Here is a 26,578-nt window from a genome sequence, read left to right as displayed (position 1 = left end):
TCAGAGCTTCCGGATCTTCTCTCCTGTTACCTTGGGGTTCTCCCTCCTGATTCTCTCTGCACCCTCAGCTCTGTAGTCAAAGGTGCAGTTGTGCTCGTCAGAGTATCTGTGCAGGCTGCAGAAGAGGTGTCCACACCTGCAGTCAAAGCCCGTCAGGCCGACCTTCTTGCGGCAGGTGAAGCAGCGCTTCTTCTCTTCTTTGGGCTTCTTCTGCGCCTCTGCGGTCTTGTCCGCTGCTCCTTCAGCCCTGAGTGTTTTCAAGCGGTCTGCAGTCAGGCTGCTGCTCCTGGCTGATGTGGACGGTCCACTGCAGTGTCCAGAGTCTTCTGGTGCAGGTGACGTGGCGGCCGGTAAAGAGACTGTGGTGCTGTCACAGCTTTGAGTCTCTCCTCTGCTGCTGCTGTGGGCAGAAGGAGCCGCAGATGTGGCAGCAGCGCATGCGCTGCCGCTCTGTCGCTGCAGGAAGTCTTTGTAGCACACGGAGCACATGCCGTTGTTCCTGGGGTTGCCATAGAAACCGCAGCCCGTGGAGCAGAGCACAGGACTCCGCCTGTTGGTCTCCTGGGTCATGTCTTGTTTCCCCGACATGACTTGGTCTCATCACAAAAGCGTTGGCTTCTAAAAAATTAAAAAGTGAGCCGCACCACACAGTCCAGAGGGTTGTTGACATGTGCGCGAACGTCGGTATCTTAGATCTTTCGCGTCTCGCAATATGACGTCACGTTAAAAAAAAAGTTGTACATCAAAGGACTGTCAATGACGTCATGATTCTAAACATGACGCGACGTTCGACATATTAGCCGGTGCGTTTAGTCTAGACCAGGGGTCTGCAACCTGCGGCTCTAGAGCCTCATGTGGCTCTTCAGCCCCTCTGTAGTGGCTCCTTCTCGCTTTGAAGAAAACAACTTTTCATGTTATTCACACTTTTTTTTGTCAAATTAAAGGCGTAACTATAAGTGTTTTTGATATTTTGTCCATCACATCCAATTGTAAAAACCTCCCCTGAAAGCCATTAAAGTAATGCATACATGAAGAAGTTCACATTTGGAGTCCTGTCCATCCTTAGATCCATGTACTTGGGCCAGGCAGATTTTTTTCAGACATAAACTACATAAAACGGTACATAACATTTCATCTCAAAGTCGTTTTTCTACACTTTAGAGGTTTGGTATCAAAATGCGACAAACTGTAGTTCTTTGAAATATAGTATATATGTGTAAAAACAACAACTTTACATGTGATTTTACTTTCATTTTAAGGATCAAATAGGTTTTGCGGCTCCAGAATAATTTTATTTGGGGGGAGAGGGGACAAATATGGCTCTGTTCATTGTAAAGGTTGCAGACCCCTGGTCTAGACCATATTTGAAGTTTATAATCAAGGTTTATTCAGCAAAAACTGTAGCAGAAGTTCTATACACAAGAACCTTACCCAACCCTCAGGCATTAGTTTAAAGGTCCATTATGTAATAAATCTAAAGCAACTGGCCATAAAATCCTCCTAATATGTCACAGAGACTCCGGAATAATGTTCATATAACAAACTGAACTCACCAACAACAACAGTAGAGCCAAAATATTTGCGTTAAAAAAAAAATATTGTGCAGACTGCAAATCGTGTTCATGTTTTGAAATCGTGTATTTGGCATGTGGCGCCACCTACCGCCGTCTACCAATCATTGCAGTCGATAGAGTCTCAGCTACTGAGCAACCATGGGTTGCCAGTTACGTCAGAAAACAAAACCTAAAAGACCTCGGTATTTTGCATTTGAATGTATTAACCGATTTTTGGCCACATTCATACATATGGCACCTTTAATTTACTATCCTCGTAAAGGGGACATATTATGCAAAAGCAACTTTTTAATAATTTTAATCCTTATATTTGAGACTCTGGAGGTCCTATCAGTCGGCAAAGTGTGAAAAAAGATGACTCACTCATGTTTTTGTGGTCCTCCTCAGTCTGAGTACAGGAGATGAAACACGCCATGTTGACTTCCGCGCTCATGGGACGTAACAATGCACTAAATTCCTGGAATTTTTTGTCTCGCGGAGCTCCGGAAGTCCTGCGTAAAGTTCTATTCTTGGCTCCACACTGCAGCACAGAGTTCTACACAAACTTCCAGCCTCAGAGGATTTATCTGTCCAGTGGATCCATGTTATATATGACGGCAACGTGCCTGCTAGAGCCTACAAATGCTAACTGCTGTTAGCTCCCAGTAGCCTCTGTTGCTGATGTCATTTCCTGTCTCTTACTTTTTTTTATGGTGGACCTTTAAGGTGGCCCTAAAGAGATACTACTAAACAGCGTTCTGAACAGGGCTGTTTTGGCAGGGTGATTGAACTGCTGTGGTGCTTCATTCTTATGGTATTTTGACCAAAGCATGTCACAGACACGTTCATTAGGACACCAGGGAACTTGGTTAACTTGGAGAAATAGGGTAAATATGAATACTTTAAGTCATTGGAGCTATGTCCACTTCTAAGAAGTGTTTTAAAAACTTCTGCATAAATCTCAAACAACTCACCCAAACAACTTTAACCCCTGCTCAAAACGACCAAATAGGAAAACATATGGAGGATTTGAACTCTTTATTGATTATTTTTATTTTCAATATTTATTATTCAGTATTTGATATTGATAGTTTTGATTAGGACTGAAGTTGACCAAAAGATTCAGACTAAAACAGCAGAAAAAAAGGATAGTTTTATGGCTTAAGAGAGTAGTTATTTTTTATATATATATATAAATATTCCCCCCAAGTAATTTTTGAGTTAAGTAACCAAACTGCCATTCAAAGGGTTAAACGCCTCAAAATAATTGAATGTTTGGTAGTTTTTAGCAGGACTGAAGTTGTTCTTCATTTAAAATCAGAATGAAATAACATTAATCTGTAATGTTTTTAATGACAGTATTTGGAAGTGGACATTTTTGTCCTCCGCTGACTTAGGAGTATAGCAAAAAAAACAATATCCACAGTGTTCTGTTGATCTATCAGGAAAAATTAAACATTAGATTTCCAAAATTTGTCAAGAGACAGACTTTCTTACAAAAAAATGCTGCCATATGCACTAACACATCCAAGAATGATGACCAGATCATAGAAGGAAAAATTTGCCCAAATGGACAAAAATGTCCATAATGACGCACAAGGGTTAAATAAATTCAAAATAAATACCACAATAAACAACAGGGTCTATATGTAAGAATTAAGTTAGAACATTAGACCTCTCATTGTAATTTGGATTATACTTTCTGGGGATGTTGGTTGCAGGAAATGTGTTCTCTGGGTGCTTTCTCCTGTGTACTTTCTCTATAAAATAATAAATCAACTTAGAAATAAATTGGACAAATTATGTATTTGAGGAATAAGAACTTGAAAGTGTTCATATGTTTAATAACCAAAAAGATATCTCAATATAACAAATTAAATCCACTCATACAAAAGATACAGACATAGTGTAGTCAAGCAGATAAATGATAAATAACTGAAAAAAAATGAAACCAAAAAATATACACTATAAAAAGTATATGTAGACACTCCCCCCTCCCACTGGACACCCCGCCCCTGGTTGCCATGGCAAACGAGTGGTCACCCTAGCAACGCTTTGGACAACACGACGCACAGGGAAGCTAAAAAGCTCGCTCCGTAGTTTTAGGAACTTGCTTGTTCTGATACATACAAATAATCTCGTATTTGTGTTAAAATCACACAGCGCGATTAAGAAGGAAAACATGACGTCACGTGTGATAATTCCACAGGTGCGCGCGACATGAAAGGAAGCGACGGATACGTTTTGGTTTTTTTCTTCCAATGAGTTCTTTCATGTTCCATGTGATGGAGGAGAACACATCGGGCCTAACACACGCTCGGTAAACACGCACGGTCTTTGAAGCAGAATGGCGCAGAAACTGAGCGACGACGAACTGCGGCATTTGTACTCGTGGGTCGATAAAATCCCGCTGTCTCGTCCAAAGAGACACATCACGAGAGACTTCAGCGACGGAGGTGAGTGACGCGTTCCACTCGAGTGATCTGCTCATTTGTTTTTGACCTGCGGTGACCTATGACCTATGACCCCTTCACCTCTGCAGTGATGACCGCTGAGGTTGTGAAACATTTCTTCCCAAAGCTCGTTGATCTACACAACTACGCTCCTGCAAACTCCAGACCACAGAAGCTCAGTAACTGGAGAGTCCTTAACAGGCAAGAAAGCACCAGTGTTTGTTTGTTTGTTTGTTTGTTTGTTTGTTTGGATCAGGGGTCTCAAACTGGCCCCCCAATCGATTACATGCGGCCCCCCCACTTAATATCATGTTATCATGAAAACCTGGCCCACGACCTCACCGTCTTTTAAACACAGTGTGTAGCTGAGGCACAGCTGATAGAATATAATATATAGAATATAATATATTTTTGCGAGCAATGTTTTTGGTCATAATTATCCCATTATTAAATGTATCATATACAGCATTCAATTACATATAAACACCCTTGTCAGGGCCTAAGCCACGAATGGCAGTGGCCAAAAAACGGCTCCTGGTACAAATTTTAATTACAGTCGTCCACACTATTATTTATGTAATTTAAAATAAATGTCTGTTTTTGATATTAACACATTTACATCATAAATAGTGTTATTAAGTTTACGTGTGATATCATCTTGCAATATTGTGTAACAGTTTTTTGTTCTATAGGCCGGCCCCCTCTTGACCACAATAGATGCGCATTGGCCCCCAGGTCATTTGAGTTTGAGACCCCTGGTTTGGATGGATGGATGGATGGATAGATAGAATTTTTCACAGAGAGACTGATAATATAGTTTTATTATCCTTATTTATACACAACTTTACCCTTTAAATCACTATCCCATGCTGCAATTTACATCAGTATACATTATTAACACAAATGATGTCCAGGTAACCTGCAAGTCATGCATTGATATTTACCATTTAGCCCTGTGTTTTAAATAAAAGCTCAATTGTGTCACTGCTAAGTGTTATCAGAACAGGAAGTGGCCGTATGGAGACACGTTAAGCCGGATATTTTGATAGTACATAATATAGCCACATATTTACACAGTCTGGAATTGTGTGTGAAAGACTTGGAAAAAACACATAGTAGAATTTGACAGTCTGCATTAGTTTGTGCTTTTTATTACTATTTTATTAAGATTAACTTTTCCACTAAACACAACACATGGTATGATCTCAACAAGAGAAAAAAGTATAAAACTATACATAAAACCAAACATGGTTTCTGTTTTGGAAAAAGTCTGGAATTTACAGTAGAACAAGTAAAAGAATTGTGTCTTAATTGTCAGGCGTGTAAGAATCAGTGACATCTACTGGTGAGACTGCAGATTGCAACAAGTGTGTCAGGAAACTACAGTGGCCTTTGCAGACCAGAAAGCTGGTTATTCTATGTGTAGAAAGCTTCCGCTTCAGAACTTTATTTGTTTGGTTATATATAGAAAAGCCCTAATGCCAGCCCAGGAAAACCAACATACAGATTATTCTTATTCAGTGTCTGCCCATAAACCCTCGTTAATGTCCCACTCGTCCGCTGATGTGCAGCTATAGAGTTTTATTCATCATCTTCATCATCATGGTTAATATTTACCTATGTGTGTTTCTTCATGGGCGGGGGGCAGGAAGGTGTTTTCCAAGCTGAACTTTAATGTGCCTGAAGAAGCTGTCAACAAGATTATCATCTGCTCTCCAGGAGTGATAGAGCCAGTACTGTGCGCCCTAAATGAGAAGATTGACGTTAAACTGGAGCAGACCAAAAGCAATGCACTGGTTGGTACTGTTTATTTGTTTGTTTGTTCATCTTTTACTGTTTTCTCCCCCACGTGAATCACTATAAATCCTTTTGTATGTGTAAGCAAAGCAGCATTGCTGAAAAAATAATCACATTTTTTGTTGTTGTTGTTGTTGTTTTACGCAGGAATCGGAATTCAGTGACCCCAGGAAGTTTGGCAAAAATTACACAGGTAGAGTGGCTGGAGAAAAAAAACATCCTTTCTAATGCACATTTCTGCTGGTCTGTTTGACCCATGACATGTACGGACAGCATTGTATTGTCAGTAAAACAATACCAGAATAGAAACTGCTGACATAACAAGTGTTCTTCATGATGACTGTCTGTTGACCTCGAGTTCACAATAGTGACCGAGGCAGTTGAAAAATGTGCCTGTTATTTTTAGCACAGCAGAAGGAAGTGAGTATAAATGTAGGCGATTTTTAATATTTCTGTTCTGGTCATCAGATAAAACACAGAATCAGCGTATTCAAGTTTAAAGCTGTAGTGCGTAACTTTTAAATATACTATAAGTTTTTTTTTAACCGACTGTACACCGTGCAACTACCGTGGTGTGATATGCAGACATGACTGACTACACTCTTAGAAATAAAAGTGTAGAACCATATAAGGTTCTTCAGCTTGTCCTCATAGGAGAACCCTTTTTGGCTACAGGTAGAACCTTTTTTATAAATGTTCCACCTGGAACCCTTTTGGAGGGTTCCACCAAGAACCCTTTTTTATATTCAGGAAAGGGGTTTTAAAGGGTTCTCTGGATCAAAATGGTTCTTACTGGAACCATTAGTGTTACCAAGAACCCTTGAAAAACCCTTTGTTCGGGAAAGGCTTTTTCAGAAGCAAATGGTTCCAGGTAGAACGTCAGCCCTTGTAGAAGGATCATTTTGGAACCCTTATTTCCAAGAGTGTACATACTCGGGGTGGGAATCACACAGGGTACCTCATGATATGACACGTTATGATACGATGCGATACGCTATACATGGTCAACGATACCAATAATATCACCATACGGAGATTCTGTGTTAATCAATACATTGCAAGACAATCATATAGCGATACATCACGATATGCATCTAAGTGCAGGATTTCTCTATTTATTGTGTATTTATTTATTTATGTGGCCTGTGACCAGTTAAAACCCCATTAAAAAAAAGTGAATCTGTCCCACAGAGTGACCACTCACAGACCCACAAACATGCCTCAGACACACCAGAAACACCTATAGAGTGTGAAACTGTGACGTGTTCCTCCTTCTGCTTCCCACACCTAATCTGTGCCTGAAATGATCCTGTAGAGCTGACCTCAGGCCAGCACCTACTCCCTCATGTTCCGTCTGCACCTCGTCCTCATATCAACATCCTAACATCACCCACTGTGCTTGTGTTTATCATCGTGGATCTGACACCTCTTCTCCTGCCTTTACCCTTTAGTTGTGTTCTTAAGATTTGTGTGTTGAGAAATTGTTTTACTTGCTGTTTTGTTTGTCTGTAGAACTTCATCAGAGTGGAGTGATTCATCTGAGGGGGGACGGGATGAAAAAGGAATTGAGCAGGTTTAGCAACAGGTATGATGAAAAACTTGAAACCAGTACTGGAGTAAAAAGTATCTTAGCAGAAAATGACTTTGGTAGTTTATTTTTTTATTTATAATATTACTTAAGTAAAAGTCTTAAAGTATATGACAGTTGCTGTTTGTAAGTATAACAAGTAATATTTCTGATATAAAATGTACTTAAAAAAGTTAGGACTGAGCCATGGCAGCTCAGTGGTAGGGCAATTTGGCTTTAAATTAGAAGGTTGAGGGTTCAATTCCTGGCTCTGCTTGTTTATATGTGTCCTTGACACACACTTGTGACCCCATGTTGAAATGGGTGAATGGCAAAACTAGTGTAAAACAGTGAGTAACAAAGAGAGTTAGAGGAAATGTAGTGGAGTAAAAGTTGCTAAATACAAATAAAGTACAGATATGTGGATTCTATACTTAAGTACAGTAACAAACAGAACACTGCTAATGAATATAATGATGCGTTTTGTGCCTTCATTTTAATGCTCTTTTATCATTGTCTTTCAGTCACATGCAGCACACGTTGCAGTTTCAGACAGACATGGACCCAATCGTCCTAATGAGTCTGCAGGAAAAAGAGCAAGCTGTCATGGCTTTGCAGGAGACTGTGGAGGTAACACACACGCACACGCACACACATTGAGGACGACACCTCACAACCAAGTGCCTAACCTAAACCCAATTCTAACCCTAACCCTAAAACCAGGTATTAAACACCTTGAAAAAGACAAGTTGTCTGGGCCACAGACATGCAGTAATGTCCCCACAAGATATGGAGGAAGTAAACAATGACTCCTTACACCCTTCTCTCTTTCTCGTGTGTGTGTAGGTCTTACAGCTCAAAGTGAACAAGTTGGAGCACCTGCTTCACCTCAAGGACATGCGCATCGAGGAGCTCACCCAGCACCTGGAGTCGTGCAGAGGCAGCGGTGACCGCCACTGATGACGCCCCACACGAACAATATCAAGAATCATCAATCATGAAAGTAGCGGGAAATGAATAACTCCAGCAAAAACAACAAATAGTGATTAATAAACCATGATTAACTCGATTAAATGATCAAGAAAATAGTTAGCTCATGGTGTTTTGTGACAATGTGCGACCATTTTACAGCTGTTAATGTTGCATTACTGCCTACCTTTCTTATCCCCCGTTCTCCTTTATTGTCCATATAGTTACAAAGCAAATGCACGTGCGTCTTCTAGGATACGGCGTGGCGTCAAATGTAACATAATTCCGACCGCAAAGACTGTGGTTTTTGTTAACTGTCATGTCCTTTGCGATTTGTGAAGTCCTGTCAGTGATAATAGTGTGTGAATACACGTTTTTATGATACAACTATACTGCCTCGTCTTTAACTGATTCAGTGTTGAGTGAGATTCTGTGGCGACGGATTCATCGAAATGAGAAAATAGAAACATTTAAAAATATTTCAAAAACTTATATGGCAAATGACAAAGTGAATTCACATTTTTATACCCAAATCTGAGCTGACTCAACTAAATTAATGTTTTCCTTTTCAGGAATACATGCAAATAACTACAATTCAACATCTGAATCAAGAAAGAATGTGTTTTCCTATTTTTTTTTGGAAAACAGTCAATTTGAATGGATGGATAATAAATATTATATTTTAGTATTAAAAATATCATTTTGGTTCAAGAGCTTCTGCATAAAAAATGTTTTAAAGAAAAAACAATGCCGTTATAACAGGGTTGCTGAGGCATAAACCTTACATTAAGTGTACCGTATGTATCTAATGGGAATCCAAACAAACAGTGAACACACAGTGTGGCAACTATTTAGTTTCAAATCACAACCACAATCATTTGTTTTGTTGACTCACAGTGTTGGCTCTCCTCCTGCTAGCAGCCAGGTGTACTGCACAATGTCTACACACACACACACAAACAGGCCCATGGGAGAAGAGAGGTACCAAAATAGGCTTTATTTTACAACATTGTCAAAACTGGAAAAAACATTTTCATTTCATATAAATCTTTTTTTAAAACAGCGAGACAATGTTTAGATTTCACAGATCGTACAAAATATTGACAAAAAAAAAAGAAAAAGAAAGGAAATTCATACCCTCCTTTTTGCAGCGTTATTTGAACCCCCACCACCAAAGCAAACGCAGAGTGCAGCCAGTAACTTCCAGTCTGGAGGTCAGGTACACATCACAACATCCTCCAAACAGCGTCCACTGCTCAGAGTCTCAGGACGAGGCTGTCGCGTACAGCATTGTACAGGCTCACAGGCTGCTAGTTCAAGTGGAAGTTTGTTATTACTGAAACCTTCACTCTGGATTAGTCCACGGTTATTCGTTTAAGGCTTGAATTCTCAATAGTGTGAGTATATTTCCATGTTTCTCTGCCAAACAAACACCGACACCATTGCAACTAGCACCAATTTGCATCAGGAGTAAGCTCATGCGTCGACATTCATTGTTAAACAAAACAAAGATTGTTTTTTTTTTGTTTGTTTTTGTCATGTAGTGCTGGAGCTCACGCCGTTACACCAAACATCATCAGAAAACAAAAATCTAAATACATGGTTTTTTTTGTTGTTTTTTTAACTACTATATATAGGAATTGCATGTGTTGCCATTAAAATCATTAAAATTATTTTGTGAAGCAAACAGGTTGTAAAAGGTTGCAGTACGTCAATATTTGACTTTCATAAAAATGTAAACAAGGACAGCAGGTAGGAGACGCCTACTGTAAACAGATGTAGCAGTAAAACAGTGACATGGAATAAACATGTCGCCTCAAATGTTCGCAGGAGCCAAAATGTTGATGTAGTATAAAGTTGTTTGTTATAGGACGATGGAGTTTCAAATCGTAGCTCGCCGTGTTTATTCTCATTTTTACTAAATATCCGTACACAACTGCCAACTGTGTCTTTCGGAGGAGTATCATCTTCAAGCAGCTCTTTTACTGAAATAAGATTTCCTGAGAATGTATAGCTAATCATTTCACAATAAGCAGTAAAAGAAGAATTAGCTGACAAAATGCAAACGCTGCTAATCATCGGAATGAAGCCAAAACTAATATCAGCATGCACGGCCCCGACACTCAAAACCGAATAAAAGGAAGGAAAGATTTATCGACTTTACTTGACAAGGAAGACGACACGCAACCACCTCTCTGTAATGTCTCCATCATTCAGCGAATGCATCGTTGCGTTCACACAGTGCAGTAACTTTGAACACTCAGTCCTCTTGAATTTATTTTTAATTGCAGGAAAATCAAAATTTGATTGGAGCAGCAGATCTCCTTTTTTTCCTTCTTCTCAGTTTGCTTCACAGTAAATCTCAGTGTTCTGCGTTCTTAAATCACTATATCCGACCTAACACCGCTGTGTTATCAACTTTACCCAAGACCACATCATGAACCATCCTCCCACGTTAATAAAAACATATCTACTAACTACAACTAAACTCAGGCTCAGGTGAAACGTTAACAAAGTTAGGCCACTTGTTTGTAGAACGATTAGTTCTTGCACATGTGTTATAGGAAACCGAGGTGGGTCAAAACAGTGAGCATCCCGCATTTAATTAGTGTCACCTGACAGATTCCAGTTGAACTAAAACAGAAATTAATTGAAAAATAAAAATCAAGATTGTTTTCAATCACAAACCACTCCCCCCTCATCCCCTTGCATACAAAAGCAAAGTTCAACACCACACAGATTGCAAGCACATGTAAATTTTAGGGAAACATGGTGTCACCATTCCCAGGCATGAGCATTAATTATGCTTTTCATTTTTAACTATGGCATCATTCGCATTGCTAAAACATCTTTTATCCAAGAGTGGAAGGTGGAGAAAAAACAAAACAAAAACAACTTTTCCCTTTAACCTTTCTACCTCTCACTTCCACCTTACATTCTCCACAATCTCTCTCTCTGCCATTTACATTTAAGACATTTAAGAGGCGTTTTGCTCACCAATCCAAAAAAAAGCGCCATCCCACCCATCACCTTCAGTTCAGAGCTCTCCACCCGTCATCAGGCTCTCCTGTCCCGTGTAGAGGAACGACTGTGGAGTCACTGGCCGGCTAATTTCTCTTTAACGGGACTGGTTCAGTGTTGGACTGAGGCTTAGGCGTTCCTTCTACAAACATTTTAGGGATGTCATGGCCAAAGTAGATCTTACTGTTTGCTGCTATGGACTGGTACTTCATCAGCTCCAGATACTCTGGGGTTAACTTCAACTGTAAACATTTGAGACAAACACAAGAGTATGCGAGGATTAAATTAAATTAAAATTGTTATGAGATACTGTGTTTGTGTCTGAAACCGCTTTCTTTCTTCTTTTTTTTTACCATGTTTGCATCAGCAGCCTTGGCAGCAGTGTAATACTCTGCGTCAGCCTTAGCCCTCTCCCGGGCCACGAACGCAGCATCTGAGACAAAGAGACAGTCAGTAAAGTGAAGCTACAATTGTAGCCAACACCGTCTTTGACACAGTATGTCAACATTAGCAGGGAATCAATGTATCATCGCTATGTGGCGATAAGCACCCCAGTTCAGCTTGTTGGTATTGAACGGTTTCCAGTTGACCTTTCATCACACGCACGCACGCAAACATAGTCTATTTTCTGGTTTCTTTGCTCCATATAAACACATAAATCATTAGAATTAGAATTAGATTAAAATGTAGGTCATTGGCAACAGCAGGTACAATTTTGGTACAGTATGTAATGAGGGAATAAACAAATAGTGATATATATTTAACTGTTATTAGGTTATTTATTTCAGGAGCCTCATTCTAAAGAGATTCAAAAATGGACAAAGTAGACTTTCAGGGGAGCTTGTGTCCTATCCAAAGAAGCCGAGCTGCCCCTCCGCTTCCTGAAATTCAATCTATGCTCAAAATGCAAGCTGCATGCCTATTTAAATAGTACCGCTTAAACTCCAGCAGAGGGCGCTTGTAAGGTTTCCTACCATATCATATGATAATGTCAGCTGCTGGCACAGCAGCAACGAGCACACAGTACATGAGGAAGACTCTTATCTCCTCTCACTGTAGATTCACAAAAGTATTCAGACAGTTGACCATTACATCAACAGGAACCATGTCTTATTATTAATATGGAGCTACAACAGCTTCCACACTTCTTAGAAGACCTTACTCAAGTGTTTATATTTTTTTTTATGTTGTCAGGCACTGATGTTGGACGAGAAGGCCTGACTCGCCATCTCTGTCTCACACAGGTGTGTGCCAGTCAAGTTCTTCCACCCCAAACTCGTCAAACCACGTTGCCCACACCTAATAACCACTTATAACCTAATTATCTGTAAATTGGCCAGTGGAAATGCTTGCTTGAAAATCTTGTTGTCACATCAGAAAACATAAGATTTAAATAGACTAACCCTCTATTTGAGAGATCTTCTTCTCTGTCTCTTTCTCCATCACCTTCTGCTGGAACTGGATCTCTGCCACCTGAGCCACTTTCTGAGCCTCTGTAAGAGGGAAAAGCTGTGAGCTTTAACAAGTGTATAGGTTAGCACACTGAATTAGGTGTTCAAAGAACACAAAAATTACCAATAATGGCCTTTTTCCTTTCAGTCTCTGCTTCCTTTTCCACCACCCTCTGAGTCTGAGTTGTTATTAACAGACGAGTCTTTTCTGCTTCCCTGCACAGTTACAAACAAATTAAGAAAAACAAAAAATCCTTCAAATATTTTCTTTCCTGTGTGGTCTCAAAATGAACCAAGTGGGTGGTTAACAGGGAAATTCGAAACTGTGTTAGTAAGTGCAGATTTACAAACTCACATGAGTTCAAAGTTCCTCCTGATAGACTCCGGGATCTTTGGCTTGGTAACACGGACTGCCTTTATTACGACGTGGAAACAGAGCAGAGGAAAAGAAAGACAGAAAAACATGATGGGTCTTTGCTCACAATCTATCTGCCAAACTATTCCACAGGGAGTGGAGAAGTTAGAACACAGAATGCGAAGTTACATTTCAAACAAAGTACAATGTAGTCACGTTGTGGTCTAAAGTAAAACCATGACAGACTCTCCACAACACACACATTTTTACAGCCTTTTAAAACACTGAAGTTTAATCTGTAACCATTATACTGAGGCCAGGTCATCAGGGCAGTTTTGCAACATATTTTGGAAGAAAACAAGGAGGAATTAATTTCAAACTACTGACTTGCTCCATAATGGGAAAACAGAGACTGTAATAGTTAACCTTACCTTAAATTCTAAATATACAATAAATACAACAATAAATTCTGAAAATGTATACGGGAAAATAGTAAGTGTTTTCATCCACATCGAAGAGCAAGATTTTGCAACTGTATGATTACATCATTCACATCTACAACATTTCCATGCCCTGCATTTATGGAAAAACAAGAAAGTGCTTTGAATATTTTACACCGGATGCATGACCTTCACACAAATATCAGTCTATCATTATCTGACATCAGGATGATTATCGTAAACATAGTCATTTTTGGTCATATCACTTAGCCTTCTGTGTTTCTTGCAGCCACATGTGAGCCTCTAACTCCTAACTCCTGTCAGTACTCCCCTCTAGTTCTGTGTTCAAGTTACCTGTATTGTAAGTCCAGGTGCCATTGCGTTAAGATCTTTCTGTAACGCAGTCTTCAGGTTCTCATCTATAATGTCTGCAAGACAAACAAAAAAACAGCAGCTGTTTGTAGAAACACCAGTCTGTGTATCACATTTCAGGTAATGTCAGTAATGAGCATGCATGCTGCTTTCTTTATACCACATTCAAATGAAACAGTTCTCTGTAAACACAAAAGTGAGCTCACCGAAAAGCTCAATGTAGACCTCCTGTAGCGTGTGCACGCTGCAGAACTGGTTGAGCTCGTGGTGAATCTTGTTGAAAATTAGTGTTTTGTCATAATCAGCAGTGTAGTTCCTCACGATGTCCACCACTGCACATCAACAGACAAATATAACATTGTAAGGCCACGAGCAGCTGTTCATGAGTCAACCGCATTAGGAACTTCTGCAATAAGGGAAGTAAGAACACTCTGTACCTGCGGTAGGGACCAGCATGTTGACAACTTCTATTCTATCAAAATAGATCATTACTCCGCCGCTGTGAAAGCAAAACAAAATATCCGTTAAATACATAATCAATTGACTATTGTGGCTACATTGCTGAACTCAGTTTTACCTTGTTCCACAAGGCACATTCTTTATCTCATCAGTTTGGAGAGTAGTCTGAAAGAAATGTTTAAATGTGAATGTGCAATCTTCTAAATGAAAACAAGTTGTTCATTAATTATTATTAATTCTCATAAAATATTTAAAATGATCTCCATCATTTTCATGAGCTCTGGATGTTGAATTTAGTTTACATTATTAAACCTCCATGTTCATGTTCTCTATAAACATACACAAGTCTTAGCTACTTCAACAAGTGTTTTTGGTATTTTTGTAAAATCTGTCTGAAAACTCAAGAGTTGTAGCAAACATAAAACGCATTAGGAAACCAAATATATTAAACACACATTCAGCGTATTAAAAAATGGTGCCACAGCAGTGCAGCCACAGTTGACTGGCAAATGTTTGCATGTGATCGCTGACTTATTTATAGAAGATCTCATTTTGGTTTTCATGTGTAGCACAGTGCAGTGAACTCGCACTTTCCACATAACTCTGCTATGCATCAGAAATCTCTTGTACAACTGTCTGTTTTTTTCCGACAGGTGCATAAGTGGAGCAGTCATGACCATAAAAGAAGAAAAAAAAAACACACTTGCTTAATTAATAACGTTTACTGTGACATTCGTATTTGATTGAAATGAGTGTGTATGGGTTTCTTCTTCAAACTCTGCTAAAAAGCCAGGCTATGTTTACCTGCACAGATCTGAAGGTGGTAATGAAAGGCATCATGATGTGATATCCAGGACCGTTGGGACCAGTCAACAAGGCCCCACCCCTGAAACAAAAATAAATTCATTTTCAGTTTGTCAGAATTCAAACTGGAATATTTTATAATTTTATTTCAAGAAGGGCAGTTGTTTGTTCAGTTGCAATCGGGATTTTACTGAAAAATACTAATTTATTCAACCTCATAAACACAAGTCACCAATATCTCCATACCCAGGCTGAATGAATTTACATGCAACATTATCTAAACATGGGCCTCCATCCATCCATCCATCCTCTACCACTTTATACTCCACATGGAGATCACCAGTCCATCACAGGGGCCAACATATAGACACAAACAATCATTTACTAAAACAAAATGTGCGTAATCCCCAAATCTGCATGTTATTGGACAGTGGGAGGAAACCGTAGAACCCGAGAGAAAACCCACATACACATGGAAAAGAACATGCAAACTCCATGAACTTGTTACACCTCATACAAATAATAATATGCTATCCACGTCCAAAGAATTTATATGGGTTAATTCCATTCCAGTCATGGGTTCAAACAAGGTTGAGATACCTGTAGTACACAGCAAGGTGTCCTTCCTCTATCTTGTGAATAGAGGAGTGCAACATGATGGCCATCACTCCTGCTATTGCTGCAAATACTGCCCCTACATGCGGCATCGTCATCCTCACTAGCGCTCACCTGCACACACAGAAAGAGAAGAGGAATAAACATTTAAAAAAAAATCATTCACGGTACCATTACATATTAAGTAAACACAGTTGATTAGTAGTTAAATGCGTACACAGAGCTTAAAAGAATTCTGTCTACTAATAGATTGAACCATCATGAAAGTTTAGAGAACAACTACATGGTTCAGTACCATTTTGAAATGAGTCTCATGAGGAACAGGGCTGTGCGACTGCATGTCCGCCAAGGAATGTATTCCAAATATAGGGAATCATAAAAATTGGATTAACGTTCTTCTTCAGTTGGGTCTCTAGTGCATTTTCTCTGCTATCAAAACATAGCATGTATCATATTCTGGTTCCTGAGTCCCTCTTCTAACAGACAACTTGCTGAACTGTCCAATGAAGATATGAATGCAACTTGAGGCAAACGTTCAAGTGAGAGTGGGAAAATAAACTGTCACGATCTCTTGTTTATTCCAACATCTATCATACTATTCAACATCAACTGTGACTATTGTTTCCTTCAATACTCTGTTTTTACAGTGTTTTCTATTTTAAGGTTTTTGAATAAGGTCGCGCATAAATACATTGTAATGTAATCTTTAAACGGTGTGTGCTTTAAGACTGGTGCAATACTAAACTATTTTATTTTTAGCTAACCCTAACCCTGCAGGTGTAGAAGCACTTTTTCCAAATAGATTCCCTTGGAGATAACATAAATTATATTTGATATGATTTAGTTATAGGTGATAGGGTCCTCATTTCAGTAGATATGTCACAAATGTCAAATTAACCTAACCCTTCGTTAAGTTTTGACGACAGTGTTATACCTAAAGTGACTACTTCAGTGTACAGTAGGGAGCCAGCGACTCAATCGGAACGTTTAGCCTGACGCTAACGCTACTAGCTCGTTGAAAACTCCATGTACAGAGGCAACTTGTGATTCACTGCACAAAATTCAACACGCTGACACCAAAAATAAATATAACATTTGTAGTGAATTCAGCAAAGCAACACGGGCGGCCATACTATTCGGGCTAGTGACATTAGGATTAGCCAGTAGCTGGGGTTAGCATGCTGCCACCAGCTAGCTCTGTGATTATCGGGTGGTTCGGATTGTTTAGCGTCATGCTAACGTTAGCTCGTTACGCTGCTGCCGCAGAGACACCAGCGTGTTTCACTCACCTTGCGCCACTCGCTGTGATACAACGCTCAGTGTGCGATCGTTGGTTTTGAAAGGTAAATAAATTGGCCACAGAGTCGGGCACTACCGCCCCTTTTCTTTCAGCTCTAATCACTCACCTTCCTCCGCCTCCTACAGCTTTCACTCTCGGTTTCTACTTGTTACATGACGCTGCCTTCATGGACACTGGGAAAATACACAACTTGTCAGCACCATCAAATACAAATAAAAATTGATTTATATAATTCTAGCTAATGTAAAAAGAAAAAAAGAAAATAGTCATTGCAATTACGGCTGCTATTTATTTCCTTAAGCAAATACAAAGGATAAAATATAGTTTAAAATAAAAGGTTTATTGCTTAATATGTCAAAGGAAAAAGGTGACTTTAATAATTATTTAATAATTCATAAATTATTTTAAACAAAGGACATTTTAAATGGAAGAGGATTTATTTTATTTTTTTTATAATTTTTTGGAAAATACAAAAATAAAATAGACAGAATTCTGACTTCAATCTCAGAGGACATTTAGCCCTAATGCTCTTCTGTAATTTTACAACTAAAATCAATGATTCAATTAATATTGCTGTACATCTTTTGATTATTGAAAAGTTGATTTTCAATTGCATTAAGCAATTTGCTATTTTTATTTTCTATTTCAAAGATTTTTCTCACGAACAGCTGAAATACACCTGCTTAACTCCATCAGCTGACAACTGAAATGTGGAACGGAATACAAAAAAAGAGGATCATTAAGTGTTTGAGTGGAATTCAGTTCTTCTTTGTGTAGAAAATCAATCATTTTCAAGTGAGGAATCTTCCACAGACATAGAACTTGTACAAGATGTACAATACATTTATGCAATGGACAGATCAGATAATTCATCAGCTGTAAAATATGAATAGATTGAAATGTGTGAGTACACAAATCAGCTCTAAACCATTAACACCTCAAATTAGATCACTAATAAGGTGTCCCTTTAGTCATGTGGTTCTCAAACTGTGGTACATGTACTTGGGAGGAAAATAAGAAATACTGGGATTTTTACCCATGTGTGTAAAATAATTCTAATAAAATGAAATAACAATAATTAGTCACCTTGTCTCTCTCCAATTTTCTATACTAGTGTCATATGTGACGATAGAGCTAATGAGCTTATTGAGAATACATTTTTATTATTTATTTCAGAGGCACATTACGAATTTGCCTAGTGCAAAAAGAATGCGTCATCCATAGATATGGATGTCGTATATACAGTACAGTACAGTAGCTATTTGAAATTCCTTCACAACGAAAAAAAATAAACACACGCCAAAGTCCCACAGTCTTTCTGAGACCATGATTTTAAACGTTTCTCTCTCTCTTGTCATATTAAATTTATGCATGTCACTCTGTGCTGCATTTTTGCTGTTTGGATTTCAACAGCTCCCAAGAGAAGTTTGAACCCAGGGTTTTATAAACAAGCTATTTCCTGTGTGAGTGTGCAGACCGTTTTCTGGTTCAATGTGTTCGGTTAACAGTCTTCAGCTTTTGTTTAAACAAAGGACAAAACATGACGTATGTGAAATATACATTTATAAAACATTTACTCACAATCCATCATTCATAGTTAATAGCAGCAATGTTTTTTTTTGATTTTTTTTTTACTTCAACTGATATTCAAAGTACAATAAATATTTTTTGGTGACAGCTCAACATTTATAAATATATTTTTTTGAAATCCAATAATTAACATTTTAGCTGGAACAAGAATAGCTTATCAGATCATGCTGCTTCATACAACACTTTCTTACAGCACCTTGTGTATGTAAATGACACAACAGAGCTTTCAGATAGTGTCACTAAAAGGCACCTGTAATATCACTTCGAAATCTTTTGATCTACAGCTTCTAAGGTTGAGCTTTCCCGACACTGTACTGAGTCCAGCTCCAGTCCTCTTCCTGGAGAGAGAGAGAGAGAGAATACATAATTTTACATTGAAATTATTATTAACAGTTTCTTAACACATCTCAAAAACAAGTGATCAAGTGTAATCTTACACAGACAGACTACCAATCTATGTTTTATGTTTTTAGAAGAAAATGTGTCCATATATGTGTGTTCAGTCCATACCATGACACTGTGCTCCATCTCCTGGGTGGCGTCCCGCAGCAGAGACGTCAGCTGACTCAGGTATCGCTGATTCTCATCCAGTAACTGATGAACAGATTCACTGAAGAAAGAAAAAAAAAAAGAGGAGAAACTCTTTAACAGATGCAACATTTCTCAGTGTGTTTCAGTGACACATTACAAAGCACGGTCAAGTGAACGCAGTGACCTCTTGTGGTACAGAGAAGCAGTCACAGTCACTGTGTCCAGCTCTTACCTGTCAGTGGTTTGCTGCACAATTGGCTGCGATGGAGAATTGCCCTGGGCCTAAAAATACACATATAACGACACACCCACACAATGTATTAGCTATATAGTGTTTTCGACTCATATGTGCAATACTCTTGAGTGTCTTATATACTCACGCAGGCAATCTTGAGGAGATACCAGAACTCTCTCTGCCTCTTCATCTGCATCTGCATCACTGCTGCCTCTGCAGTTTTTATGTTGTCTACCGCCCTCTCCAACTTAGGGAACAAATCAACGATGCGCTGCTTGCATACCAGAATTGTACTACATGGTAAAAAAAAAAAAAAAAGAGTTGGGGGAAATCACATGAATAATTTGGTTTGCAGTGTTGTCATGTGACTGTTTGAACAGGTAGACATATTACCTCAGATGTGTGTACAAGTCTTTCAGTACTCTGTCCTGGTTCTGAACTGTTTGGAGAATGGTCTTCACCATGTCTGAGCTGTCACTGTAGCCGTGTGGAGGGTCGGGGCCTAGAAAAAGAAAAAAAACACAATCCCTTCAACATTTGTCTTCTACCCTTTTTGTCATCGCTATGTAAACCGCATAGCAAATGCCAGCTTTCTATTCCCAAACACAGCCACATTCTACTTCTGTGTCAAACACACGTGAAGAAATTAATGGTCCAGTGTCCAGGACTCCTCTGCTCATCTCTCCCTTTTCCCCAAACATGTCAGGGAGCTACGGTGGCCTTTGTGGACCGGAGAGGATGTATGTTTTGTATGTCCTTGTTTGTGTAGTAAGCTTCTGCTTCAAAACCTGAAATGCACGTTCTGTCTGTTATGTTTAATCTAAGTTTGAGCTGATTACAAGATGACAGCCTCTTCATCTTCCTCCCTTCTTAAGGCTTATTCTAAGGCAACGAAAAACAACATTATTATACACTTATACAAACATAATTATGAGTAGTATATTCAATTTATGGCCAGTAAACCATCCTAAATGTTATACACTGGACCTTTAATGTTCTTCAAATACATTACATGATTCAAATTGTTGCTTGTAGCACTGAATAGTATTAATAACAATATGCTTTATAAAAATTTCCAGCACAACAATCTCCCCCCAAAAAGACAAGGGCTATTAAAAACATGTCTAAGTTTAAGTATATATTATAATTAATACTAACTTTTGCATTTAGCTTTCAGTTGCTTGTAGAGGTCAATGGCCCTTTCCTCTCTGAAAAAAAAGGCAGTTATCTTGTACATCATTTTTAAAAAATTATTATCATCATTTAAATAGAATAGAATAGACACTGACAGTTGTTCCATGACGTCCCCTTGTCTCCGCGCAAACGCACTCCTCTGCAACTCCACGATCTCAGAATGCAGAGACACAATCTCTTCATCGAGATAGCCCACATCTGCAACCTGTGACAGAAAACACCACTGGGCATGAAGTGCTTTCTAAACTTTGGCTAGAATTCAAAGAAAATCAACAACAATCCCACCTTTGTAAACTTGTCAGCCTTCTCTTCATTCTCCTGCCACGTTTTCAACATTTTTTCCGAGGCTGCGCGTGAACACGACAGCAGCAGTTAAAGGCTTCAGCGGTGACTTTAAATAACAGTACATACATATCACAGAGACAGTTTAACGTCAACTCACAGATGCCTGTGTGGCTCTGCTTGGTGTACTGCTCAAGGTCGTGCTGGATGCTGGTCTTAAAGAAGGCCAGTTTGGCTCGGAGCTGCTGTGACTGGGAGAAGAGTAGGTTCTTGTAACGCGTCAGGTTGGTGTTGTAACGCAGCAGACTCAGCCTGCACAGACACAAACACGACGTCAGCATGATTCAGATACAACTGTACGTTGTATACAGTACGCGTTTATGCACTTACATGGCAGCTTTCTGACCCTGGTACAGACGTATGTAGTCCTCTTTCAGTCCGCAGATGTAGCTGACCGCTTCCCCCCACACTTTCCTCAGAGCAGAGAGCGGGAGCTGGGTCTTGGTCTCCCTGACTGAGACGACACATAAAAAAGAACTCACTGTATGAATTTGCTGTAACTTAAAAGCACCTATTTTTATTTGCTTTTAATTGTCAGTCACAATAAGTAGCTTTTAAGATCCTAAAAAGACTCAAGTTAAAGCTTTAGTTAAAGTTTTCACCGATGAAGTTGACACTGTCCGGCAGAGGTCGAGCAGTCAGCGGCCCAGAGTACTTGGTCAAGCTCTTATCAAAGAGGAAAACAATAACGCAGTCCCAGCCTCGCTGAAATCAGAACACAAATCATCAATTGCTCCACTTGAAATCTTTGTTTATGTTAGCATTTGCAGATGCATTTCTTTCCCAGAGAAGCCAGCATGAATCATTGCATTAATTGCATGGATCCAGTTTGGGCACTAGGTTAACGCACGTTAACGCATTACACATTTCCATGACGACTGACCGGAAAAAGATGTGCGTGACGTCACGTTAACCGCCGATATCGCGTGAACGCGCCCAGCACTAGTACAAACCCAAACAGCTGCTAAAATATTTTAAAAAAATCCAATATTTAGGTTTACAGATTCAGCCTCGACTCTCACACTGCAGACAGAGGTGCCAGTTTTATGTAATCATGCTGGCAGAAGGTCAAAGTCAATATCAGCTTTTCTTCATCTATTTCTACTGGGAAACGCACACATCACATGCAAAAAATAGGCGGATTCCTGAACTCTGAAAGTCGGAGCAACCTCACAAACAAGTCTTATTTGTTTGACATCAAGTCAATTGTACACATATTATTAACAGAACAGAACAGAACAACAAAGGCTCTCCTACAATCCATGTTTTTTCTGTCATCTGAACTGGAACACAGGTCAAATCAGAAGTGACCTCACTCCGTGTTCTGACTTCTGATGTAAATGAAATGCGCCATATATGAAAAATAACCCTCACATTTCAAAGATGGCTAGAGCAATGCACTGTAAACACACACATTTAAAATAGGCTATGAAAGAAACTACAACTAACACACAAAGACTGCGACAGTATCAAAGCCAGCTGCCAGAGTTAACACTGGTGTCTCATACCAATCCATCTGGCAGACAATGTGCGGGCGGCCTGCGCGGGTCGAGGGAGTTTCCCGTGTCCAGCAGCAGCTCCTGACTCAGCGGAGAAATGTGGGTCTGAGTCTGCGTCTCCAGGCGAAGCTGCAGGGAGTGCAAACTCTCCTCGGCTTCCAAAACCAACGAGTGCAACTGGGCCGATGTCATGTCCAAAACATGAATCACCTGGAGAAATAAATGTGCCTGTGAGTCTGAAGTTTGCTCTGCTTACTGTCCCTCTTTTCTAGCAGCATGTGCTAAACAATAAAAAAAGACAGTGAGCGGGAAAATCACACTGACCCTCATGTTGAGAATATTCTGAAGTGTGGTGTAGCAGTTTGGCTGCTTTCTGTCAGGATCCAGCCCTCCGCCACGTGTCGCAGGGTCCCACAGTAATAACATCTGTAGTAGAGACTCAACTGGCTCCAACAGCGGCCTTTTGTCAAACACACATCAAAACACAAAGGCTGAGATAAAAACCTGGAGTGCTGGTCGGTAAGAAAAGAATGCCTGTGAGGCTTTTACCTGCTCAGATTGTTGGGATATGGGAGATGTGTGGAGAACCTGACTTCTCCGTTCATGTCCTCTACTGCCATGATGTCCTTTGGACCTTTATTCTTGACTTTACTTGTCCTGCAAAAGCAAGCAAATAGTAAAGGAAATTTCAATTTAATCTAACACGAGGATGAATTATCAAGAGTTATTAAAAATGTTGGCTCACCACTGGACAGGTTGCATGTGGTGTAAAAAAGGACGAAAGCCACAAGTGCATTCAAAAATCACTGTCCCAAAGCTCCAGTAGTCCACAGTTACAGTGTAGGGTTTACTCTCAAACAGCTCTGGAGCCTGGCACACACATAGATACCAATATGTAAATATTAGGGGAGAAAAAAGGGCTGGAACTACCTCAAAGACAGTCAATTTTTCTGGTTTCTTTGTTATAGAGAGTACATTCATACATGCAAGAGGCTGAAAAATCAGAGAACTTTTCACCATATCTGACAGAACACATAAAACAATCAATCATCATTAATGATGAAAGACTTACCAGATACTGGAGAGTTCCAACAAAGGATGTGCAGAGACTCCCCTGATCCAGGTCTTTTGCATAACCTAGATCTATGATTTTATGGACCAGCTGGAGACAAACATAACAGGTTTTTTTTTTCACAATGAGAGCATGGCACACAAAAAAAACTGTATAACTGTGTACATGTACAGTGGAACAGTTTGGTTCTGTATGAATTTTTTGAGAGGAATAGTACCAAAATAACCGTCCCCGACCACTGCATTTTCCGGTACCCTTCCCTTGGGGTACCAGAGTACAGTACAGGTGGAGCTAGACCCATGATAGTCAGCTGATTGGACAACAGTAAATCTCCACTCCCTTGTGACCAGTGTTTCTTCAACGCCTGCAGTCTATCAAACCAAACTGTGCCATGACAGAAAACACGGCTAAAGAACTGAGTTCACCTTCCCATCGATCTCCTGAAGTACTATGTTCTCAGGCTTTAGGTCTCTGTGAATTATCTTGTTGTCGTGGAGATACTGGATACCAGAGCCTGCAATTCCACAGACAATATGCGTTTAACTGTGATAACAGTGGATATTTGTTTAAAAAAAATAAAAAATAAAGCAAAAGTTGAAAGGTGAAATATTACCAATGTCACCGAGAAGAGAGAGGATCTCGCTCTCCTTTAGGCCACAACAGTTCTCTGGTTTATTCAACACCTGAGTGAAGAGGTACACACACTCTTAGAAATAAGGGTTCCAAATGTGTCCTTAAAACCCTTTCCTGAAGAAAGGGTTTTTCAAGGGTTCTTGGTAACACTAATGGTTCCAGTAAGAACCATTTGATCCAGAGAACCCTTTAAAACCCCTTCCCTGAATAAAGGGTTTTTAAAAGGGTTCTTAGTGTAACCCTCCAAAAGGGTTCCAGGTGTAACCTTTATAAAAAGGCTCTACCTGGAGCCAAAAAGGGTTCTCCTATGAGGACAAGCCGAAGGACGTTATATGGTTCTCCTTAGCACTTTTATTTCTAAGAGTGCATGGTGTGCTGTTAGAGACAGTAAACTGATTATTAATTTTACATTTGACCACGTCTGGTACCTTGCGTAGGTCTCCTCTAGAGCAGTACTCCATGGCCAACAGAGGCAGGTCATTTAAAGCTATGGAGCTCAACTCTTCTGGTACTTCTCTGGCCTGAACAACGTTCACATGGTTCAGTCTGGACATGGATGAGAAGAAAAACAAGTCGTGGAAATTGTTGTACAGTGGAGTTTTTTTTTAATGGACGAAGACGATGTACAACTCACTTCTTCATAATCTGGATCTCTCTGCTCCAACGGTCTTTATTCTTGGAGTTCAGCTCCAGACGGCAAAGCTTCACGGCGATCTTGTCTCCCAACTCCTGCAACCACGCACAAACAAAGTCAGAGGCAGGTTTGATTCTGGAGTTTGTGTTCTCCTCTTATAGAACTTACAAGGTGCTGGTACAGGTAGACGTGCCCAAAGCCTCCCATTCCAAGTCTCTCCTTCATCTCCCATGATGAGCCACAGAGCTGGTTCTGTCTAAGTGCAGCCCGCTCCATAGTGTGAGGTGTGCTAGAGGCGCTGGGCAACAGACGTGGTCTATAAAAGATGTCAGCAAAAGATTAAAATAAAATAAAAAATAACCAAAATAAATCTTTGTAAAATATCACACTGCTTACAAACCTTTTAGACTTTACTGAGTGAGGTTTAAACATCAGCAGAAAGAAAAAACTGTTTTTGTGAACACATCAGTGGAACAAACGCAGCATGGTCAAATTAAAATCTCAATTTCAACCCGCACATTTAAGCAAATCAATTACTTCCACTGAACTGTCAGCATCAACAGATCTCCATCGTTAACACACACACGGTAGAACTGAAAAACATGACGGATGCACTTAATTCTTTCCTTTTATTTTAATAGTTGCTTTGACGTGACATTATTTCATTTATTCCGTTTCTAAACTTGTTCTGTATCCTTTGATATTTTGTGAAACACTGCTTTTGTGCTATATTTGATCCGTTATGATCAGCGCACGGGTCGTGTACGTTTTAGGAGTGTGATGTGCAAATTAACCATGACATAATCAATAATAATAACAAACTACATTCTAGTATTAAAATGAATAGACATTACTGTGAATTTAACTACTGAGGCTAAGTAATTTAAAACAATGTATTCCTTCACTAAGTCTATGTATAGGTACAGTACAGTATATATTAGGTTCTTTGTCAGAGTAAAGACATAAAGACAACTATATCAAACTGTACTTCACATATACATCAAATATATTATGCACAGGCCTAATACTTTGTTGTATAGTAGGTTTTATTTTCTTTAGTTAATTATAATATTTTGATACAAAAAGACACCGTATGATTTTCTGCAACAGTACTGCAGTTTATACTTCTACTAAGCATATCCAGGATTAATTGGACTTTGAATGGTATGTTAGTCCGACTAAGGCTAGCTCTATTTCAGTCAGACTAACGTGTTTCCATGACATTCAGAAAACAGAATTATTGTATTAGTGTGACTAGCAAAACAAGAGTTACGAGCTATAGTAGCATCTAGACCAGTGGTTCTCGAGGCCCACGATAAGACGTTTGTGTACCACTGGAGGGACACGTGCCACATTTTGAGAACCAAAGCTCTGGACAGTGAGTGTTAGGTTCACGGACAGTGAGTGTTAGGTTCACGGACGTCAGGAAACACAAACACGGACAGGACTTTATGAAAAATAACTCTACAGAGACGAGATATATCATATATGAACTCACCTGCCGGCAGCAGCAGACACTGGGCTTTAGCTGTCAGAACATTGTTGCTTCAGGAGGAGTTACGTACGTACTACAAACGTGTTGTTTACAGCTCGTATTCAAACTTTAAGACACATATAATTTAAAACTTAAGACCCACCCCACAATCCCTTTAAAACGCGGGTTTAACGGTGAGGTAAGTGTTGTGTTTTTGT

The 26,578-nt window shown here is 39.5% G+C and overlaps 4 protein-coding genes across 4 annotated transcripts; 1 reads left to right on the top strand and 3 right to left on the bottom strand.

Annotated features, from left to right (window-relative positions):
* On the bottom strand, positions 1-570 carry LOC310933834 (AN1-type zinc finger protein 6-like; the record flags this gene model as incomplete). Its single annotated transcript, XM_083897404.1, has 1 exon — positions 1-570. One exon carries the CDS (start codon positions 568-570, stop codon positions 1-3), a length of 570 nt encoding a protein of 189 aa, XP_083753530.1.
* A 3,330-nt stretch (positions 571-3,900) lies between these two features.
* spef1 (sperm flagellar 1) lies at positions 3,901-8,330 on the top strand (the record flags this gene model as incomplete). The annotated part of the gene is made up of 6 exons (XM_083897403.1): positions 3,901-4,009; positions 4,096-4,207; positions 5,655-5,806; positions 7,316-7,388; positions 7,895-8,000; positions 8,217-8,330. The coding sequence occupies 6 exons, from the start codon at positions 3,901-3,903 to the stop codon at positions 8,328-8,330; spliced, it is 666 nt and encodes a 221-aa protein (XP_083753529.1).
* Positions 8,331-9,319: 989 nt separating this feature from the next.
* Positions 9,320-17,270, bottom strand: erlin1 (ER lipid raft associated 1). Its single transcript, XM_083898149.1, has 12 exons — positions 17,146-17,270; positions 15,842-15,970; positions 15,242-15,323; positions 14,556-14,602; positions 14,416-14,477; positions 14,185-14,310; positions 13,961-14,034; positions 13,167-13,225; positions 12,936-13,027; positions 12,764-12,853; positions 11,714-11,793; positions 9,320-11,602 (listed from the first exon to the last, which is right to left on the bottom strand). The coding sequence occupies exons 2-12, from the start codon at positions 15,952-15,954 to the stop codon at positions 11,447-11,449; spliced, it is 981 nt and encodes a 326-aa protein (XP_083754275.1). The 5' UTR covers positions 15,955-15,970; positions 17,146-17,270; the 3' UTR covers positions 9,320-11,446.
* Positions 17,271-18,746: 1,476 nt separating this feature from the next.
* On the bottom strand, positions 18,747-26,578 carry LOC310934431 (inhibitor of nuclear factor kappa-B kinase subunit alpha-like). Its single transcript, XM_083898159.1, has 22 exons — positions 26,385-26,578; positions 25,055-25,202; positions 24,887-24,981; positions 24,681-24,798; positions 24,233-24,302; positions 24,045-24,133; positions 23,620-23,709; positions 23,293-23,417; positions 23,097-23,204; positions 22,872-23,007; positions 22,557-22,757; positions 21,651-21,753; positions 21,379-21,502; positions 21,149-21,300; positions 20,992-21,053; positions 20,802-20,911; positions 20,671-20,720; positions 19,906-20,014; positions 19,658-19,805; positions 19,510-19,559; positions 19,257-19,356; positions 18,747-19,084 (listed from the first exon to the last, which is right to left on the bottom strand). Exons 2-22 carry the CDS (start codon positions 25,160-25,162, stop codon positions 19,034-19,036), a joined length of 2,199 nt encoding a protein of 732 aa, XP_083754285.1. The 5' UTR covers positions 25,163-25,202; positions 26,385-26,578; the 3' UTR covers positions 18,747-19,033.

Source organism: Microchirus variegatus, assembly GCF_963457635.1.
Source record: "Microchirus variegatus genome assembly, chromosome: 11".
NCBI lineage: Eukaryota > Metazoa > Chordata > Actinopteri > Pleuronectiformes > Soleidae > Microchirus > Microchirus variegatus.
The sequence above is the reverse complement of the archived record's forward strand: the minus strand, read 5'-3'. Positions and strand labels throughout refer to the sequence as shown.

Excerpts from the sequence above, each read along its gene's own strand:
- LOC310934431 (XM_083898159.1), bottom strand. The coding sequence starts at position 25,162 with ATGGAGCGGGCTGCACTTAGACAGAACCAGCTCTGTGGCTCATCATGG. Across the intron at positions 24,303-24,680 it reads CTAGAGGAGACCTACGCAAG|GTGTTGAATAAACCAGAGAA; the intron begins GTACCAGACGTG and ends CTCTTCACTCAG. Across the intron at positions 20,721-20,801 it reads GGGGACGTCATGGAACAACT|AGAGGAAAGGGCCATTGACC; the intron begins GTCAGTGTCTAT and ends CTTTTTTTTCAG.
- erlin1 (XM_083898149.1), bottom strand. The coding sequence starts at position 15,954 with ATGACGATGCCGCATGTAGGGGCAGTATTTGCAGCAATAGCAGGAGTG. Across the intron at positions 14,478-14,555 it reads AATGTGCCTTGTGGAACAAG|CGGCGGAGTAATGATCTATT; the intron begins GTAAAACTGAGT and ends TTGCTTTCACAG. Across the intron at positions 12,854-12,935 it reads AAGGAAAAAGGCCATTATTG|AGGCTCAGAAAGTGGCTCAG; the intron begins GTAATTTTTGTG and ends TCCCTCTTACAG.